The sequence below is a fragment of the Leuresthes tenuis genome, unplaced genomic scaffold (genome assembly GCF_036924035.1).
Source record: "Leuresthes tenuis unplaced genomic scaffold, fLeuTen1.0.hap1 SCAF_4, whole genome shotgun sequence".
NCBI classification, from domain to species: Eukaryota; Metazoa; Chordata; class Actinopteri; order Atheriniformes; family Atherinopsidae; genus Leuresthes; species Leuresthes tenuis.
Window position 1 is genome coordinate 36,902,354 of NW_027325358.1, and position 16,431 is coordinate 36,918,784.

A 16,431-nucleotide genomic window follows, 5' to 3' on the forward strand; every position below is an offset into this window, starting at 1 on the left:
ATAACTATAGCTTCATAATCTACTGTTGTCACCATAGGTATGAGTTTACAGTCCAACAAAAAGTAGTCAATCCTGGAATAGGACTTGTGTGGGGGCAAGAAGAATGAAAGCTTTTTCAAGGTTGGATTTTTAACCCTCCAAGGGTCAACCACGCCGTATGTCTGCATGAAAGAGTTAATGCATAGAGCCGATTTGTTGATCAATGATCCAGTGCCCTGGATGGGATACGAGTGATCGATCTATGAGTTTAAAACACAGTTAAGGTCTCCAGTTTTGCAACATGGCCCGTGGTGTCATCTATTTTGAACTCTATCTTTCCCAGTGCGTTTTGTATGACTTGAAGTTTGTCCGTGTGCAACTTCGCCGTAGTTGCCAATGTGGCTGTAGCTCGTAATCCGCTAATAGCTGCTAGCATATCGTGTTGACCGCATGTGTTAGCTTCCTGGGTCAGCTTGGGGGCTTTTGGCATATTGCTGGTAAATGACTGTCCTTGGTTCTTCAAGTTAGAAAGCGCTTGGACTGTAAAACCAGTGCTGAAATTATGGCTTTCTGTGCCAGATTTGAGGGTCCAGTCAGAGCTCGGCTCGTCAGGTCCTTACATGGCTCTGCCATGTCCAAAAATAAGATCTTTTACTTATATATATTTCATGCAGGGCTTTGTTAGGGTTTTTAGGCATGCTGTGGAAGCGGGCAGACCAGTTAAGCTCCATAGTTTGGATGTGTGTACTAGAGGAGGGATTGGTGTATTTCAGTTGGGGATACACACTCAGTTATGTGTTTTAAGGCACATACTTCTTACTTCATTTCCTTAATATGTTTTACCTTTAGTTTTCAGTCAGTTCAGTCTACTGCAGGAAATTTCATTATCATTACAGCATGTCACGTGAACTTCAGTTTACATCTTGGAATGTAAGAGGTTTAAACAAACTTCAAGTTAAAAATGGTTATGAGTAGGAGCAGACAATTAAAAGCTAAAATAGCTTTTATCCAGGAAGCCCACTTGACCCCTGTATATATAATCAGAGTGAGGAGGAGATGGCCTGGTCAAGTATTCTCAGCTACTTTCAGATCACACTCACGTGGGTAATTACACTGATACACAATTATGTGCCTTCAGATACCTCATCATCCAATGAGAAATTTTGAAAATGCTATACGATGGGATGCTTTTAAAGCCTTTTTGACAGGCCAGGTAATACGGTTCACAAGCTTTAAACACAAACAGTGTAGATTGGAGATGGAACAACTGGAAACAAATATGAATGATACTGAAACAAACAACTTTGCAAATCCTTCAACACTTATTTGTGGAACTTAATGAGCTAAGGGCTAAATATAATGTTGTATCTACAAATTAGTCAACTAAAAGCTTGATGAAACTGAGACAATCATATTATAGACAAGGTGAGGAAGCTAGTAAGCTCCTTGCTTGGCATATTAAACGGATGGAAACTGAAAGGGCAATAAATATTATACAAACAAGTGAAGGTTTGGTAACTAGGGACCCTAAAGAAATTAATAAGACTTTTTCAAGTTTATATGAAAATTTATACCTTTTGGATTATTCAACCTCAGCTTTACAAAAACAAAACAAATCTATTTGACTTTTTCCCCCTGATATAGAACTTGACCTGGAGGCTGAATAATTGTCTGTGGCTATAGGTAGCATGAAAGGGGGAAAAAACCCTGGACCAGACAGGATCCTCATTGAGATACAAGACCAAAGAACCAAACTAATACCAACTTTACTCGAGATGTATCGAGAGTCTTTAGACAGCGGATACCTTCCACCTTCTCTCAGTACAGCAGTAAATACTTTGTTGTTGAAGCCAGGGATAACACTAATTTCAGACAAATTTCACTTCCAAATAATGATCTCAAAATTCCTTGTAAAGTATTAGCTAGACGACTTGAATTACTTTTGCCAAAAATGACCAGAATGTCTTTGGGCAGGGAAGGCAGGGCTTTCACAATATCCGAAGAGTACTTAAAAGAGCAGTGTGTAAGTAATTTCCGAGTACGTTTGAGCGGTATTTGCTAGATTCTATCATTTCCGACTGCGCAATGAACGCAACACGCCACTCTTCGGAGAAACTATGGTGGCCTGACGTTGCATGCAGTACACACTACCCAACACATCCATCACTCAAATGTGTCATGATGTCTTCTCCATCAAGTGAAATCACCTTCTCAAGTTCTGAGGTTACTTTTAGAGATATAAATTATAAATACGTGTTACATTTGGTTAGATATTCTGTGAAAAGTTACAGTGAATGTCATGGTTACTTGTTCTGCATTATATTAGTGTTTTGTGGATCCCAGGAAGCTACCTGTGTGGTAATAAAAGCTAATATTAGCTACGTAAGGCTAAAGGCTGTTTGTATTTAGTCTGATAGAGGGATAGCATTAGTAGGAAACACGTTTTTCTCACCATTTGCAGAGTGTATCACCAGAATGGGAGACGGAGGTAAGAGAGAGAGGGAGACGAGGACGAGGAGACAGAGCTGCTGGAGCAGACAGGGCGAGGCGAGGGAGAGGCAGGATGAACACAGCTGCTGCCTCCCGTGAAGAGAAGGAGAGGATTGAAGATGATCTCCGTAACATGACGCCGAGAAATTTCTGTCCAGCTAACAAAGCAACTTAATAGTTTTGGTGAATCAGATGAATCAACAGTTTTCAACAGGGACACGGAGAAAACGTTATGTTTGTTTTATCAGATCAGCTGATCTCCGTAACATGCACGGGCTATAGAATAACATTTATCATTTACATTAGTAATACTGATCTGAATTACCTTTCCAGCTGAAAAGAGGGAACTTTGGCATCACTTTTAACGCCTTTCTCCCCCATCAGCGACCACCATTTGGCAAAAGCGACGTCGATATTTACTCGCGTTTTACCCCGTCTTCTGTTTCTAATCCTTTTTTTCCCACCATAATTATTACACACTGGTCCTTTGATATAGTGTTTAATAAATCTGGCTGTACAGATACTCCCATTTTGTCATTGGATGACAAGAGGGCTTTGATAGGGTGGAGTGGCTGTATTTATTTGAGCTTCTTCAAAGGTTTGGTATGGGGTGAAATTTCTTTGATGGATTCCACTTCTTTATGCTGCTGTGGAGCAGCATAAAGAAGTGTAGCTCTAACAAATGGGTTATTTTCAACACCTTTTAAACTGCATTGGGGTATAAGACAGAGTTGTCCCGTCTCCCCTGTTATTTACCCAAGCTATTGAGCTTCTTTCAATGGCAGATAGAAAAAACACCAACCTGAATGGAATAAAGACAGGAGATATTGAACATTGCATAGCTTTATATGCAGATGATGTAATTCTGTTTAGTTCTAATTTGAAACCGACTCTACCTACTTTACTTGATCTGCTAAGGACATTTAGGGTCTTTGTAGATTACAAAATAAATAGCACCAAATCAGTAATATTATATGCAAATGAGAGACTCAACAATCCAATTCATACTTCTTTTGTGGTATCATTAAAAGGTTTTACATATTTGGACTACTCCTACCATCGATAAAATTGTCCCAACGAACAACAATCTTGTTTGGTATTATTGAGCAGCTCAACTCAGAGCAGGAATGTTTTATTTTGTGAAGGACCATGTCCCAGCCTGGGTTTTAAATTTGTATATACATTATATTCAGCCAACAAAGAGAAATAAATGCAGCGGACAAGAAACCCTTTCCTAAAAAGACAGTAATGATTTGGCACAGCGCTTTAGTGTACTTGGGAGAGACTTCCAAGCTATCACAGTTTTCTCCTATCTTCGGTAAAGATGACTTTCAACCTGGAAGAGCAGGTTTAAAACTTGGGCATCTCAAGGTGTAGCTTAAATAGCTAACCTCTTTAAAGACAGTTTTTTTGTCTTTCGAGGAATTTAAAGCCACATATAGAATACCCTCAAAACATTTATTTAAATATATTCAACTGAGAAGTTTCAGGCAGTGTAATAGTTTGAAAAAGGACACCTGCCAACACTTGATTTGTTTGTAAGTAAATCAAAAGTGTCATCACAAAATTTATTATAATCATGGAGATCAGATTTGCAAGAAAATGTTAACAGAGGAAGAATAGTCCAGAACTTGTTTTATAGCTCAAACTCAAACTGTGAATACAAATACGAAGTTATTCAAGTACAAATGGACATATTACCTTAAGTAAACTGCACCTATTTAACCCAAATATTGTGGCAGAGAGCAGGGTCTTGACACTGCTCGAACCACATATTGTTAAGGGTCAGAATGTTCTCTGTCCAGGTGATGACGAATATGCTGTGGCAATCTCAGACACAGTGGTGCCAGACAGAGATTGTGTTTTGGCCACTTATGCATAGATTGATATCAGGAAGTATAAGAGGATTTCACAAGCTGTTGTCATTGTTAATACTGCCATGTAATATGTTCCTGTTAATACATTCCCCATAAGAGGCTGCAAAGGTGAGTTTGAACATTCTTTTCTCCACAACAATATGCCAGATAATTGCATTAAATGTAAGCAACACAAAGGATCTTTATTCCATTGCATGTGGGAATGTCCTCTGATGCTCTCTTTTTCGAAAAAAGTGTTGAACCTGGCCAGTCAGATTATTGATAAAGAAGTATCTCTCAAACCAAAGTTATATTTATTGAATATTTACCCAGACGACATTGTGACCTCTAAAGATGTATAGCCTGTTCATAGAAAAAAGATAAACCTGGTTGATGGGGATGTCTTTTTACTTTGCTTTAGAAAAGATAAGCTACACCTCGAAAAACAAGTTTGGAAAATCTGGAAGGCTTTCTGTAATTTCTTTGAGAAAAATTATATTGAAGTAGATGCTTGGAATGATGAGCTGAATTTTTTTTCTTTTTTCTTTTTATCTCCATTTAGTATGTGTGTGTCTTAATACATTCATATATATATATATATATTATGGCATGCTGTTCAGGAAATTAATCTTTGAATATATGGAATGAATTTATGGAATGAATACTGAATATATTGAATGAAACTCTGAATATATGGAATGAATCCTGAATATATTGAATGAAACTCTAAATATATGGAATGAAACTTTGTTCAGAGAGCTTTATTGTCCCTCTAGGGGAAATTTGATTTGCAGTAGCAGTTCAGCCAAACACAACACAATAAATAGTCAAACTGTGACATAACAAACATAAAACAATGTTGCAGAATACAACATAACCAAAAACTTGATTTAATCAATCCATTGATTTAGACAATTCATCCTAAAACAGATAAAATACGTCTCCTATAAAATGTTTAAAGGAAAAGATGCCACACGAACAGTGCACATGAATTACATTGATTGCACATGGAACAAAGGAATATTTGTACCTGTTTGTTCGTACTCTAGGTAGCTTGTATCTCCTTCCAGATGGCAGAGAAATAAATTCCTCCAACCATGGGTGGTCAAGGCTAGACAGGATGGATCAAGCCTTCTGTAAGACTAGTCTGTCAAAAATCTCTGAGAGAGAGCTGCTGCATGCCAATTATCTTATTTCCATCTCTCACAATTTTGTGCAGATGATTTTTGTTTTTAATCGACAGGTTTCCATAAAATGAGATCAAGCAAAAAGTTAAAACTGACTCAATAAAAGATCTGTAAAACAAAACCATCAAGGTCTTATCAACATTAAAATATTTTAGTCTGCGCAGAAAGTATAATCTTTGCAGGCCCTTTTTGTAGATTGATGAGGTATTTAGTTCAAGTGTCAAGTTTTACACATGAAAAATATTTGTACGAATCCACCATCCACCCTTAATAATAGTTGGGTAAGCTGATGGGTAAGCTAATTAGTTTTTTGAACATTTAACTTGAGGAAATGGCTGTCGCACCACTCCACAAAGTCTGTCGTAACTGGCGTGGTCAACCGCTTTGAATATATTGAATGAATCCCGAATATACTGAATGAAACTTTGAATATATTGAATGAATCCTGAATATATTGAATGAAACTTTGAATATATGGAATGAAACTTGGAATATATTGAATGAAACTTTGACTATATTGAATGAATCCTGAATATATTGAATGAATCATGGATATATTGAATGAAACTTTGAATATATGGAATGAATCCTGAATATATTGAATGAAACTTTGAATATATTGAATGAATCCTGAATATATTGAATGAAACTTTGAATATATGGAATGAATCCTGAATATACTGCATGAATCTCTGAATGTATTGAATGAAATTTTGAATATATGGAATGAAACTCTGAATATATTGAATGAAACTTTGAATATATTAAATGAAACTCTGAATTCAGTATAGTTTCATTCCATATATTCAAAGATGAATTTTCTGAACAGCATTCCATAATATATATATATATATATATATATATATATATAAATACACGCTGGTATGTATATGTTCTTTTTTTCTTTTTACTTGTACATTTTCTTTTTCTTTTCATCATTATTGCTATTATTATTGTTGTTCCTTACATGTGCCTTCTTGTTCCTGTTGTTAACCATTTGTAAAACTAACAAAATGTTCAATAAAACTACGAACCGTACTGCAAACTGTGTTTTTCTGTGATGGCTTGTGATACTTGTTAGTAAAAAGACAACAAGACAAGCCTCGTTCTGCCCCTGCAGTTTAACGATATATTACTGAATCGGTGTAAAATAGTTCTTATTTCACAGGTAAATTAAGTAAAGAGCAACCATTTTTAAAAATATATCGCTGTGTTCAACTGTAGTCATTTTGGAAGAAAATGCAAGGCAAAAAGAAAAACTGAATATTATGAACATTGCATAAATATAAATGCTGAGTACATACATGCCATCCTTGCGCGTAATGGTATATCCATGGTCAGGATAGTGGACAAATGTCACATTGACGCCGATCAGAGGTGTGCCATCAGAGGTCAGCACCTGGCCTCGAATTATCGACACCAAGCTGGAAAAATTGAGAAAGATGAAGAAAGAAGACTTTATTTTTCTTAAACATGAATTAGTTGCAACATCTACAAAAATGATCACGGCATCTTTTATTACAATCTTGTAAACTTCATTCTGCTAAGCTCTCTTACCTTCAACACTGTTGAGGGGTAAAACCTGCTCTGGAAAACTCGCTTAGGCAAAGTACACAGGATAACATTCAAATGCTACACACATATCACTCCACAGAGAACTACAGAGTGCACTGTGAGAGTGCACTGTAACGAGACATTCTTGCCCTAGTGCACATAGCATGACTTCTACTGTCATTACAATCCTTACTATACATTTACACCACATGACAGTTTTTAGAGCTGCATTCACGTGAACTTCATGACCTGTACTTCAGTCTTCAGCAATGACAATTTCCTTTTTTTTTTTTTATCAATGATCAACTTCCACATGTTATTTGACCTGATTGCACAGGTAAAGACAAACATTTTTATGAAGCTTATGAGTGACTCAGTTTTCTGTCATTTTGTTATCATACACTTATGATAATGATGCTAGATTAATGTAATGTACATAGTAAAGTGACAGTAGGGGTTTGGCTCCCCATTAAGTTGGGAGATATAACACCATTGTCAGATAAAACTTCGTCTTTGTGGAAGCCCTGAAAATGTAAATCAATACATGTAAATTTTTTTTGGTCATGTTTAAAAGGCCACAAAAATGGGCACAAAGCTAGAAACCAAAGTCACCAATCAGTCACAAAGAAATGACACATTTATTACTTCATGGTTTTGAAAAATGTTCTTGAACATTAACAATTGCTCTTTGTCACAATATTTGTTAACAAATAAAACTCAAACATTCCCCAACACATCTTGTTTATTTATTTACCTAATATAAATGATAAATTCAATTTTCTTTCACACTATATTTACCCTTGGTCCTCTATTCCCCCCGCAAACCCTCTTTGCAGTCTCAAGTTGGAAATCTGGGGTCTGAAGCCAATTGCAGTTGGTATCGGATAAGAAATTGCACTCTAATCCATCACAGGGTTAATACAAACTAGGGCTGGGCAAATATTAAATTCTTTAATCGTGTTAATCACATGATTTCATGTGATTAATCACGATTAATCACATTGTTATATGCAATATCCAATAATGAATTCAAAAGTAGCATACAACGCACTTTTATTGGAACTGTACAGTCATATGATGGAAGTACTCCGGTAATAAGACAATTCAATGTTGCAGTGCTTCCAAATAACTTTGGCTCTGTTGACTGCTCCGTCTGGAAGAACATTGAAACGGCCATGTAAAAGTTCCGTAACCTTCTCCATGTTTGTTCATCCGCCATTCTTTTATTTTCTGACTGTTTCCTGTGAGCGCCGCAGCAGGAAGCAACATACAAGGCTCGCTCACGATGGACTTTTTCAAAATAAAAGCCGGTGAGCCGCAGACGTTTACAAAAAAAAACTGGGGTGTTATGGGGAGACAAATAATTGTCGCCGATAATGAATTCATTAGTTAACACAAAAATAACGTGTTAATGTGCTCAGCCCTAATACAAAGAGATAAATAATAATGCATACTCAGATCCACAGCCAATTCAAAAACACAAATTACCAATTAAGTCAAGTCAAAAAATAAACTGAGGATTTTTCCCTTTGTGGACTGTGGGAAGTGTCAGGAGAAGCCCCACACATGCACAGTAGAAACATGAAAACTACACATCAAAAAGCCCCAGTCAACTAGCAGGTTCAAAACCACAGCTCCTGCTATAAAGAGGGCAGTGATAACTACTGTTGTAACATGCTACCCAGGCACGCAACTGAGGAGGGCATTCTAATTACTTATCTGCAATGGCAAAGATGAACATACTGAACACAAATGTCCGTAGTTGTTAAATGACAAAAGGAACAGCAAACCAAACAAACAGTGAGAACATAGACAAGATTACCTTTTATTGAATGGACTTTCTCCAGTAATGACATGAGCAGATTCTGGCCCAACAAGGAAGTGAATGCGCTGATAGAAGGATCTGGCAGCCTAATGAACATTGAAAAGTGAGGCCAATTTGTAGAAAATCAATTTCTTACTTACACATTGCAATTTTTATTGAAATGCCTTACCTGCTGAGGGGCCAGTGAAGATGGAGACTGACTGAGCACCTCACTTGGGTCAGGTGACCCTTTGCAATATAACTGGTTCTGACAAGAGGGCTGCAGACAGCAATCTGGATCCATACAGTCAGTCAAGCCATCTGAAACACACAAACAAATGATTCAATTGACAAAACTGAGAGAGATTGGGACCTGAATAAAAATGCTGAAGTGATGAAGCATGCTAAAAGTTAGTAACTGTCTTAATTAGAGGTGGATAAAAGGGATGATGAGGATGGACACAGAATAATGGGTAGAGGGATGACTGGATCAACTGAAGGATTAAAAAGACCTAAGTAAAATTCCTTTTCACTGTCAGCAAGTAGGAAAATAAGATGAAAACCCCACAGATATGGCAGAATATGTTATGAACAGATACGTCTTCTCTACAAACCAGAAAACTAACTATAAAACATCTTAAGTGGACTGTGAGAGTTTTGTACAGTATACCAAACTTCTGATAAAACTTGCTCTTGTATGTTACTTACAGCCCACAAATCACACCATGTAATAATACAAAGCTGTATGGAAATGATATAATGAAAAAAAGTTAGTTAATGGTTTTCTCTGTTCTTCCTTTGTTAATTGTGAGTGACTGCTGATCAGAGCTCTCTCTTTTCTCTCAATATGGCCTCAATCTAAAACACTGGAGCACAGCTTTTTGAATACCCGAGCAGCTTAAAAGGATTGTTAATTTTTTTGTTTTTTTCTAAGTGGGGTTGCATATAGCACTCATGAGTGGTCAGCATCTTACCTGCAGTAGACAACGATCAGAGTGTGCTACACTTGGAATGCTAAATAGGAAAATCTGAAGTGAATCTGGTTCATCATAATTAAGCATTCTGCATTTCGTAATTGTCAAGTTTCTTTTGTAATATTGTACAAGTATGTACTAATGTCCACCAATTAGAATATGTATACACTCAACGTGTGTGGTGGTTAGCACTCAGATTCATAGCCTTCATATTTGCTCCGTATGTGCCATATCTGTCCCTGATTGACATGTATAGACCAATCGTAGAGACAATACTGGGTTTTAGTTATTGGCTTCTGACTTAAGTCAGTAATGACCAATAGGTAATAACTGTTATTAATAATTTTACTGAATATTGGACTAAATATTAGTGTCCTTGGACACTTATCAATATTTGATGATAACCAGTCCAGCTCCTGCTTGATCCCCAAAAATACGCACAAGTATACCTCCTTCATTGTCCTTGCCATCAGTACAAAGTGTTTCCATGGCAACATGACACCCAGCCCCTCTCCATCCTGACTGACAGATGCAGTGCCATCCATTGGCTTCCAGAGTGCAACGTCCATTGTTGTTACAGAGACCTGGACATCCCTCTGGGCACAGGGGACAAACACAGAGTTAACAAAGGTGGCGCAAACATTGTGTAAAATAGGCCTCAGTTCATGCAAGATTTTGAAAATGGTTGATGATAATTTCGTACTGGAGTGCTGAGAGCTGTAAATATTGTTATACTTGCTGTCTCAGAACTTAACAATTTACATGTAAAGTTACAATATACTTGTATCATAATTTAATTTCATTATGTAAATAATAAGATTTACAATAATTAAAATTATATATTTTTTTGCAGGTTTTGCCTTCTGGTTTAAAAGATGCTCCTAAACAGGGAAGTGATTCTTAGTTCAAATATGTGATCAATTAAAAGTATAGCTATATAAACAAGTTAAAGAAATAAAACAAGAAAAAAATCCATATCCTAGAATTTTGAGCTTTTTAGGCTTGATGGAGTGTTATTTCACAAGGCTTTGCTTTCTGACCGTTGGACCCAAACAGCATAAAGACTGCAAGATGTACAGTATATTGGTCATTGTGTCAAGATTAAAATGACTTCAACAGAACACATAGACAAACTTCACAGTGGATCTGGAGTTACTTGAATTTCCATTTTGGATAATGCTGCAGTGTCATTCTACACATCCAAGGGATAACTAGAGAAGCTTAGCCTTCAAACTTGGTCTAAATGCTATTTCAGGAGCTATTCGGGACAAGAAATACTTAGTGCTCGTGGTTGAGACACAACGTTTTAAGTTTAAACGCGATAAGATGTCAGCAGCTTCAGTACGAAAAAAAATTGACAGGTTAAATTTTGATGTGTATAAAGTCACTGTTACAACTTTTAATCAGTGTGATGAACCTTTCTTCAATAAATGGACTCATATTGACTGAAAAATAGAAAGACACATTGATAGACAGATACAACAAATCAGTACATTAACCCACACATAAGAGACATAGACTGACAGATAAACAGACAGTCAGCCTTTGATGAAATGCACTTGTGTTGTAGTTTCACATGAACTACAAAGATTTTCTTTGGCTAAAATGGCACAGTTATGCTGCATGGCCGCACTCGGAAATTAATTTTTAATTTGATTTCAATAATCTTAATATTTCCATTTTTGTATCAGTGGAAAAGAAAATTGTTGTGGTTCAACAATATGATAATGAATAACAGGACACACAAACAAACAAAAAAATATATATATTTAACTGCCAACAAGCTGACAATGTTGGTTGTAAAATTATATCAAAGCTTCTTCTCTTTAAAAGAAAACTTTCTTTCTCTGTATAAATATGGATTACTTTAGTCTTGTTCTTCAAGTCAGTATCACAGGTTAATCCATGTGAAAACACAACAGGTAGACAGAGTACAAAGTATAGAAAGGACAGGGTGGTTTGGACTGCATGCCCCCGAAAGCTATACTTTATGCCTCTATTTAGCATTCCGCAGTCACAGAGTAGATGGTGAGATTGAAAATTAAACAGACTGATAAATAAATACTGAGTATCAGACCAAAGCAAAGCCTGGCTGAAGAGATAGAACAAGACAGGAGTGAGACAGGAAAGTCAAGATAGATAGAAAACAGAAGGATAGCAGCTGGTTAAATCACACACACATATATATAGATTTATAAATCAGGCTAGTGGATGCAAGACAAAACTGTAGTCACACATATTTGGTTTACAATTGTGTATGCATTCCATATTTGTGTCTACCATATGTTCTTGTGCACAACTGCATTGGTTTTGATTGTGTTTTGTGTGAAAATCATTGATAAGGACAGGCATGATGGAACCAGGAAAAGAAAAGAAAAAATATAGAAGACTTCAGAAATAGAAAAACAACACAAAATGACATTACATAAACCAGATACACCAAGCGCTGAAAGAAAATGTAACATGGAAAGTGAAGGAAAAGGAAAAGACAAGAAACTGAATGAATCAGAAGTAACAGTGTGTGAAGTTGGATTTTGGGACAGAGAAGCCTTTATTAAATCTTTGGCTTGAATTACCTTTATATCCTGAGAATAGGAGAGGGCAAGAAGGAGAGAGGGAGGAAAATTAGGGAAAAAAGGAAATTGAAACCAAAACAAGCACTGCCAAATATATTCTGTGATGGAATGATGGAAAAAGGCAGCCAATGGTAGACTTAGGAAAGGAAGGAAGAGCAGGGATCAAATCAAATTAATGAAATAATAAAGATACAGTAGTAAAATGACTAAATTAGGATCAGTTTTCATTAACAATTATTGTCTCACAAAAAAATCATTTTCATGTGTATGATATAATTGATGTAAAAAATAAGTGAGGTTAAAAATGGTTAACAGGCATTTAGTGTGATTAAGTGTAGTATAAACTTTAACATCAGCTAAGATTTAAACTACTTTGACCGGAGCCAAAACCTACAATGTCCGAAGATACAGTTCCCCTTATTTCCACCAGATGTTATTAATCTATGTGCTTAATAGAAATGAACATAGGACTCTGTCTAGCCTAACATTTACGATTTTCTTTCACCACTTTTGCCTTATTTGGCCTCTGAGATAATAGATTTTGGTCATTATCGGACTCTTTTTTTCCGACTGAATACGACAATACCACTCAGCTTAGGCTGCAGCCTCAGTGGAGAGGAAACCAATCAGAGGTATGAATCACAACAGTAGGCGACTGTTTTTCGTTGAAATTTTTACCAAAGTCTGGCATTGTAGCTGCTAAATTCCACTTAAAACTGGCTCTAAATTCAGAAGTGTAGTGCTTTAGAATGGCATTTCCTGATTCTGGTCTTCTGGACGCAAACCCCTGCATGTTTGAAATGTAACCTTGCTTCACCACACCTCTCTCAAATTTTTGGTTCATTGACAGACTTCTTCAAAACTTGATGACAAGATTTCAAATTGTTGATTCACCCACAACATAGGGGTAGCCAGCTGCTAATGCTTTATACTGTGTCTGTTATTGAGTTTATGACAAATAAAACTTATCTGAGGTGACAGAAAGCAAAATGTAGCTGTTTTCTGGTTAAGAACACACTGTAATTAACATATTTCTCCACTTACAAAAAACTTTTGACACAAATCACAGATTATGCACACTTTTAATTTCTTTATTTGTGCTGTATCCACCTATACACACATGTACTGCAGCTGTAAGTCTATAACAATATTAAATATGCTAATCTTGAATTGATGTTTATGTATTGATAAACAAAAAGCAACAAAACATGTTTGAACACAACAATGGTTTTCTGAAGTATTGTTTTTGAAGCCACAGTGGAGAATATAGCTTTTATTACCAGACATTCCTAACATGTAAGGAAATAATAAGCTAGAGGTAGCTTTCGTATTCACTCTTCTTGGCTCCTGGCTCCAGGGTGCAATGCATGATGGTCTATTTCGACCCAAACAGTCTTCAGTACTACTTTTAGTGTGCCATGTGACAAATATAGTGCACTATATAGTGAATGAGAGGTTTAAAATTTTGAACAGCTCTATAGCTCTAGTTTTACTCCTACATAATTCATTGTTCATTGTGTCAAAGTGGACAATATTGGACAAAGTTTCCCATCTGGAAAAGCAGGTAATCAGTCAGAAGAGACTGACTCCTTGGTTTAACTCACAGTTGCATACTTTAAAGCAGGGATCTCAAACTCCAGTCCTCGAGGGCCACTGTCCTGCAGGAATTAGATGATTCCCTGCTTCAACACACCTGATTCAGATTAAATGGATAATTCTGCACAAACCAGCTAAGGCATCATGCTGCACGGTGGTGTGGTGGTTAGCGTCGTTGTCTCAAAGCAAGAGGTTTTCTGGTTTGAATCTTCTACAGGTACTCTGGGGCCAGGTACTCTGGCTTCTTCTCACCACCATCAAACATGCATGTTAGGTAAATTGGCGAATCTAAATTACCACTAGCTCCAGCAACCCTGAGTTAGATTAAGCAGGTACAGAAAATAGATGGACGGATAGACTAACTTGTTTCTCTGCTTCATTCTCAACAGGAATCCCTGAACTGTTTTTTGTGTTCCTCTCTTTCCTGTCCTATCTCAGTCAGCCACCCTTCCTGAGTCTGGTTTTCTCTCCCCTATGAGCTTGTGCATGCTATGAAAATGGAATTGAATCAAAGCGAGCATTCAGTGTGATCCATTGTTTTGTTTGTTGCTTTATTAAATTGGCATCACATGAATTAGACTGATTTAGATGTTAATAATTCACTATATAGTGCACTATATAATCAGTCATTTGTAGTCATCAGACAGGATGCTGTTTCTGTAAACACAACTTTCAGGCAAAAAGGCTCTAATCAGACAAAGGTTGAACTGAAGGGGCAGCGTGTCACAAAGCAGATGATTAACAGCCTAACTTCCTGCATAGCTTGTGTAGAAACTAGAAGAAAAACAATTATGAGACGCCTGAAAAAAACACAATCTTACAGAATCACTCATTTTCAACTTCCTGTCAGGCAATAGGATGTTTGTATTATGGAATGTGAGTCTTTAAACTAATAAACATGGGTGTGTAGAGATGGGGGGTGATTGTGTTGAAGCCCCTTTGCCCCTCATACCCTTTCATTGATTGTTTAAAATGACTTTTTTTCCTAAAAATTGTTTATATGTTGAGGACCTGGGTAGGAAGATCATAAATTGCAACATAATTACTAGTGAATTATAAGTTCTATTTAATTTCTACCGCATGACAATGTATGTATGGATGGATAGATAAAGAGCTAACAATAGTCGCTTCAAAACCATCAACTTGTATTTTAGACCCGATCCCAACCAGACTGTTCAAGGAAGTTTTCCCCTTAATCGACACTTCATTATTGAATTTGATCAATCGGTCTTTGTTGACAGGATATGTACCTCAGACTTTTAAGGTTGCTGTAATTAAATCTTTACTTAAAAAACCTACTCTTGATTCAGAAGTGTTGGCTAATTATCGACCTATATCCAATCTCCCTTTTTTGTCTAAAGTTCTTGAAAAAATAGTTGCAGCTCAACTTTGAGTTTCAGTCAGGATTCAGAGTGCATCACAGCACAGAAACAGCACTGGTGAAAGTTACCAATGATCTCCTCTTAGCCTCTGATAGCGGACTTGTTTCTGTGCTTGTCCTGTTGGATCTCAGTGCTGCATTTGATACGATCGATCACAGCATTCTGTTACAAAGACTTGAACATGTTATTGGGATTAAAGGAACTGCATTAGGCTGGTTTAAGTCATATTTATCTGATAGATTCCAGTTTGTTCTTGTAAATGAAGAATCTTCCTCACACACCAGAGTAAGTCATAGAGTTCCTCAGGGTTCTGTGCTTGGACCGATTCTTTTTACTTATACATGCTTCCATTAGGTAACATTATTAGACAGCATGGCATAAATTTCCATTGCTATGGTGATGATACTCAGCTGTACTTATCTATGAAACCAGGTGAAACCAATAGATTGGTCAGACTACAAGCCTGTCTTAAAGACATAAAGACCTGAATGACTCAGAACTGTCTGCTTCTAAATTCAGACAAAACTGAAGTTGTTCTCTTTGGACCTGAGTGCTTCAGGGAGAAATTGTCTAACTATATAGTTAATGTAGATGGCAGATCCTTGGCTTCTAGTACTACAGTGAGGAACCTTGAAGTTATTTTTGACCAGAATTTATCATTTGACAAACATATAAAACAGGTTTGTGCCTTCTTTCACCTTCATAATATTGTTAAAATCAGGAACATCCTGTCTCTGTGATGCAGAAGAACTGCTCCATGCATTTGTTACTTCAGGATTGAACTACTGTAATTCTTTATAATTGGGCTGTCCCACATGAGAAGACTCCAGCTGATCCAAAATGCTGCAACCAGAGTTCTGATGAGATCTAACAGCAGAGATCATGTTTCTCCAGTTTTAGCTTCTCTTCATTGGCTCCCTGTTAAATTCAGAACAGAATTTAAGATTCTTCTCCTCACATATAAAGCTCTTAATGACCGAGCTCCATCATATCTTAAAGATCTCATTGTAAGATATTTTCCTAACAGAGCACT

At 36.7% G+C, this 16,431-nt stretch overlaps 1 protein-coding gene across 5 annotated transcripts in view; it reads right to left on the reverse strand.

The window, feature by feature from the left end:
* The window catches only part of LOC140304850 (teneurin-3), a 207,533-nt gene that overhangs the window by 80,227 nt on the left and 110,875 nt on the right, over positions 1-16,431 (reverse strand). For all 5 annotated transcript variants that reach the window (XM_072383646.1, XM_072383645.1, XM_072383644.1 and 2 more), the window contains 4 exons: positions 10,294-10,440; positions 9,061-9,191; positions 8,889-8,977; positions 6,817-6,936 (listed from right to left, as the gene is read on the reverse strand). In XM_072383646.1, coding sequence (XP_072239747.1) covers positions 6,817-6,936; positions 8,889-8,977; positions 9,061-9,191; positions 10,294-10,440 — 487 coding nt within the window. The remainder of the gene's footprint in view (positions 1-6,816; positions 6,937-8,888; positions 8,978-9,060; positions 9,192-10,293; positions 10,441-16,431) is intronic.